The 5,828-nt window shown below is 45.5% G+C and overlaps 1 protein-coding gene across 1 annotated transcript; it reads left to right on the top strand.

Annotated features, from left to right (window-relative positions):
• Positions 1-2,360: 2,360 nt before the first annotated feature.
• Positions 2,361-5,476, top strand: TIGD2 (tigger transposable element derived 2). The gene is made up of 2 exons (XM_036247365.1): positions 2,361-2,478; positions 2,660-5,476. The coding sequence occupies exon 2, from the start codon at positions 3,576-3,578 to the stop codon at positions 5,151-5,153; it is 1,578 nt and encodes a 525-aa protein (XP_036103258.1). The 5' UTR covers positions 2,361-2,478; positions 2,660-3,575; the 3' UTR covers positions 5,154-5,476.
• The last annotated feature ends 352 nt before the right edge of the window (positions 5,477-5,828 follow it).

The raw sequence follows: 5,828 nt of genomic DNA on the forward strand, positions 1-5,828 counted from the left end.
GGAGAGACTGTTACCTAAAGAGAAAAACTGGTAAGAAGTTCCCTGTTGTTAACCAGTCTCTTAATAAAACAAAGATGCCCCGAATTCTATTTTAAGGTACCCTCGCTCTTATACTCCAATATAAATCTGCCACATATTACCCTCCTCCCAACAGGAAAAAGTTTGTTGGACAAAACTACCTCATACAAACACAGCTGTCTTGGGTAAAGTCTTATTAAACATCTTTTAATTACAACTGCCTTGTGTGAAGCAGTGTTTTGAGGAAATCAAGGAAGGTGAGCTGTGTTCCAGATTTGAATTTACACAAAGTGATGAAAAGGGAACAGCTATAAGAGATACGACACCAGCAACCTGGGGAATTCAGCAGAAACAGAGAAACAATGCAAGTGATTATCTGGAAGAAAATTAAACCTCAAAGATATTGGGAGACAGAGATAAGCAGCAGGATTATTTTATTTAAATATCATGAGACAGAGTGACCGCAATAGTCTGGAGGGGTAGGGCCAAAGCCAGGCTGCTAACATATGGTCACAGGCCATGTCCTTTGGTTGGCGGTCAGTAAATGTCAGCTCTCTTCCCTTATGGAGGAGATACAACGGGTTGTATCAGATACTAACGTTTTCATGCTTCTTACAAATATCAAGGTAAAGAGACAAACTTTAAAAAGTGATATAAAGCTAGCATGAAGCTGTATTTTATCCAAAATAGTCAACCAAGACTGCAGAAACTAATTGATATGGGGAGGAGGGAGAGGAAGATTTACCTTCAGGAAAAACAGGCATTTGTAAAAACCCACGTATAACTAACTTCACAGAATAGCCAGGCGACCAAAGATTTTTCCATCATGCCTAGTAGGCGAAAGTTGTGATTTTGAGGAAGGCAATTGAGCAATTTGGGCGGGGGCGTTAAATAGTTACAAGGCTTAGACTCAACATCTCTTTTCTGCAGTATGAATGCTCAGGTCAGTTCCTTTTTGAAACATTCAAGCAACAATATGGATTTTGCAAATAAATGACCTATTACTATGCCCTTACTCTGTGTTAAGGAAAACGGTTCGTCATTTATGTTCGTATGCTAGTAAAACGTAACAAATCTTCCCACTCTTCAAGGTATATAAAACAGAAGAAAAGGCTAACGGCGTTTCCTCGGTCAACAGGTGCTGCTGGACGAGGGGGCAGCCGCTCCCCTCTCCCAAAAAGGCTCAAGGGCCGGGCGTGTGGAGAAGGCACTCGTCGCAGGGGTTATTAGTGCACAGGTGCTGGCATGACATCCACTCCATTTAAAATGCCAAAATAAAAACTCCATATGTTTAAAACAAATCAAGGGCATCTTTGTCAAACTGCAATTTCCTTAGTACTACTGAGAAGCAAGGGGAGTAAAGGGGCGGCAGGAAAGTCACGAGGGAGCCTCCCACAAGCTCACACGTTTCCCAAGCGCAGTAGGTTTTGCACAAGGTCCAATTCTACAGAGGCTATGACTTCAACCCTAGAGCCTCCCACCGAAGAGGAGAGAACCATTACCAGCTTGAGCGCCCGTGCCCCGCTGCGCCCCAGCCACGCAGGACTTGATCGGGTGAGTGGTGCTGAGTGTAAGCCCCAGCTCCTCTCCTGAGCCCGGTTCCCACCAGGAGCCAGCCTCCCTGCCGTGGGCCAGCTGCCGCGTCCACTCGCTCCTACCGTGGCTCATGATTCCTGCTCCAGCCTGGCCAGTGCGGACTGGCGAGCGCTACGAGGCGCAGGCGCGGGGGCCGCTATTTGTAAACACGCTCCACGTGCGCTCGCCCGACCCCGTTTTCATCCGGCTCCAGACACCTGAGGATGCTCAGCTTTCTCGCGAGCCCTCAAAAGGTGCACATTTTATTCCACCTGAGCATGGAGGAAGCTTTATTCTCAGACCCGGCCCCCTGGAAGGAGGGCCAACTAGGGCGAGCCTCTACCGCCCCCTGCTGGTCGGTGAGGCAGTCGCCGGGTTGCAGAAGTCGGGCCATTAGCAGAACCCACGCGGCACCTAGAGTCGCCGCAGCCGCCGGCCCCGCCCCCTCCCGCCCGCTCGCCAGCGACCCCGCCCGCGGCCGCGCGCTCGCCCGCTCAGGCCCCGCCCGCTCGCGACACAACGTTCCTGCGGGGGCGCGCGCGTGCACCCTAATCCCCCGCCTTCCGGCTCCGGCGGCGACGCTCGCTCCTGGCTGCCGCCGCGCCACCAGTGTCAACCTCCCTCCAGAGACTCCATTTGCTCTCGGGGCGGTCTGGCGCTGCGCAGGCAGGCGGAGAGCGATGCCCCCCGTCCGCGGACTGGCGTCCCGTGCGCCGAGCAGCCGCCCGCTCGCCCGCTGGCTGCGGCGGTGACACCCTGGTCGCCGGCGGCCACGGACGAACCCGGGCTCCCTCCGCGTGAGCACAGACGTCCCGCGCCGGAGCTCGCCCTGCGGGGAGAGGCCCTCGCTCACACCGCTTCACTCTGACCTCTTAATTTCAGGAGGTAGGCAATTCAGGTCCCGCTCTCTGTCACTTCAGATAATGCCTACAGGCATTATTTGTCGTATTTAGCCGTCACATTGATAGGAGACGCTAATTTTCTCAACATAGTTTCAGGGTAAATGTGGGTAGTGCCACAGACCCTGGTATTGAAAAAACAAAATGTTTTTGGTATTTTCCTTTAGGTTTCGGAGGCTCCAAGTACCTCTACAGCCCCCCACAGGAACCGCAGTACTTCTGTTGGCCCATCGAGGATCATCCTTCACCGGGATTATTGTATAATCATCACTGAGGCTTCCACCCTCTACCCTCTACCATGAGTCCTGATTTCCACCAATGAAGTTTTCTGACGCTTTCTTTAATCACGTGACACCACCTATTGTCTACCCTTTTTCCTTTCCAGTTGTTAAATACATTAGGTATAAGTTTGTGTCGTGTTAATGTACAGTTTTCTGCCTGTCCACCTTCGCCTTATTTGCACCGCTCACTCCTGTCCAGCCTGCCTTACTTTGCTTGCTTATGATTTTCATAACCACTCACTTGTGTAACCTGTAACAGATCTTGCCTGGAAGAGGCAGCATCCCATACAATGCACTGCCTGAGAAAGAACAGTCAGGGGATGAGTTTTCCCATTATATTTTCCTATGTGTCAAGTATGCAAGTCCTCTCTTAAACTATTTATTCTCCAGCACATTTCCCCAAATAATCCTACCTGAGCCTTAGTGCTTTTGCAAATAACGTCACCTGTAATGACGTTCAAGAAGAATTGAGTAGCAATAAGACTGTTTTAGAGGCCTTGCTGGTACAGTATTGTTGCAATCTCCACTGAGTTTGTAGTTCATGAAAAGACATTGAACTAAATGGGGAGAAAGAAAGATAGAAGATAGGGTTAACTGGAACTAGTCCTTGTTGAGGGAATTTTGTGAAACCGCAAAGTGAGAGTCACGTTGGCCTTGCCTGGAAATTGGCCAGCACACTATCCATCGAGGTCCTAGGAAACAGGGAAGGGATTTTTAAACTCCATTTTCAAGTCACATTGTGTTCAAGTTTAAGTTGTTAAATATCTTGGTCTAATAATCGCCTAAAATATTGGACGTTAAAATGTTGGGGAAACGTAAGCGCGTGGTGTTGACAATTAAGGACAAGCTTGACATCATTAAGAAACTTGAGGAAGGCATTTCTTTCAAAAAACTTTCTGTGGTGTATGGAATTGGTGAATCCACAGTTCGCGATATTAAAAAGAACAAAGAAAGGATAATAAACTATGCAAACAATTCAGATCCTACAAGTGGGGTATCCAAACGTAAATCTATGAAGTCATCAACATATGAGGAACTTGACAGAGTTATGATCGAGTGGTTTAACCAACAGAAAATGGATGGGGTGCCAGTGTCCGGGACGATTTGTGCAAAACAAGCCAAGTTCTTTTTTGATGCTTTAGGGATGGAAGGTGATTTTAACGCATCATCTGGCTGGCTCACTCGATTTAAGCAGCGCCACGGTATTCCCAAGGCTGCTGGTAAAGGAACAAAATTAAAAGGAGATGAAACTGCTGCCAGTGAATTCTGTGGTAACTTTCAGGAATTTGTTGAGCGAGAGAATCTACAACCAGAGCAAATTTATGGTGCTGATCAAACTGGATTGTTCTGGAAATGTTTACCATCCAGGACCTTCGTTCTTGAAACTGAGCAAAATACTTCTGGTTATAGGTCAAGCAGAGAGAGAATTATTATTATGTGTTGTGCAAATGCCACAGGTTTACACAAACTTAATCTCTGTGTTGTGGGAAAAGCAAAAAGACCTCGTGCATTCAAAGGAGCTGACCTTTCAAACTTTCCTGTCACTTATTTCAGTCAAAAAAGTGCGTGGATAGAACATTCTGTTTTCAGACAGTGGTTTGAAAAATACTTCGTGCCACAGGTACAGAAGCATTTGAAATCCAAGGGGCTTCTAGAAAAAGCCGTGCTTCTTTTGGACTTTCCCCCAGCACATCCAAATGAAGAATTGTTGAGTTCAGATGATGGCAGAATCATCGTGAAATACCTGCCACCCAATGTCACAAGTCTAATTCAACCTATGAATCAGGGAGTTCTAGCCACAGTAAAAAGATATTACCGAGCAGGGCTTCTCCAGAAATACATGGATGAAGGAATTGACCCAAAAATGTTTTGGAAGAATTTGACAGTGTTGGATGCAATTTATGAAGTATCAAGAGCTTGGAACATGGTAAAATCAAGTACCATAACCAAAGCTTGGAAAAAACTTTTCCCTGGTGATGAAGAGAATTCAGGTATGAACATTGATGAAGGAGCCATTTTAGCAGCTAATTTAGCAACAGTTTTACAGAACACAGAAGACTGTGAACACGTTAACATTGAGGATATTGATCAATGGTTTGACTCTCGGAGTAATGACTCAAGCTGTCAGGTGTTAACTGACAGTGAAGGTGCTGAGGACCAGACCAGGCCTGCTGAGCTAAAGCCTTCCAACAAGACTAGAAAAACAGAAGTGAATCCAGAGAAGCACATTAGCCACAAAGCTGCACTTGAATGGACAGAAAATTTACTGGATTATCTAGAACAACAAGATGACATGCTTCTGTCAGATAAACTTGTATTACGGAGGCTGCGGACGGTAATAAGAAGAAAACAGAAGATCCAAAATAACAAAAATCATTAATAATGCTCTTATGGGTGTCAGTGTATTTGTAACTCTATCTGCAGTGGAACTTAATTATCTTGCTTGAAGTGCTATGGATTTCAAGGCCAAATACATTTTATAAACGATTTTAGGATTAGATGCCATTTTGGATTACTTAAATAACTGCTCTTAAATGCCAGTTCTAGTAAGCGAGCATTGACATGTAAATTGTCTTTTGTTTCTAATCTGTGTTATACTAACTAGATCATAAGGTTCCTGAGGCCAGGGATCTTGTGTCTGTTTTGTGCCTGAATTTAATTTTGTCTAACAGAGGACCATGCACACTATAGGCAATCAATAAATCTTACTTAAATTAAATGTGTATGACTTTCTATGAACTTCAGTTTCCAAATTGAAATATGTTGGGGTAACTTTTCATTTTCATGATTTTCCTACCTGCTGGACATCTGAGCACTCAGCAAAGATTATGCTTGAAATATTTCACTGTGAAAGCAGAGAACTAAAGGAAAACAGGCTTGAGCCTTCAGTACGACATTTTATGTCAGCAGTATTTGGGCACTCAACAATTCAGATTGACCATCTCTGAGTATAATGAAGGAAGAAGAAATAGGTTAAGATATCCCTAGGGCTAGTACTGCAGCTTTATTCCATTTGACAGTAGGGAGAGTTTCTTCATAATGGAAAGAATACCGT

The sequence above is a fragment of the Molossus molossus genome, unplaced genomic scaffold, assembly GCF_014108415.1.
Source record: "Molossus molossus isolate mMolMol1 unplaced genomic scaffold, mMolMol1.p scaffold_m16_p_1, whole genome shotgun sequence".
In the NCBI taxonomy this organism is placed as follows: domain Eukaryota; kingdom Metazoa; phylum Chordata; class Mammalia; order Chiroptera; family Molossidae; genus Molossus; species Molossus molossus.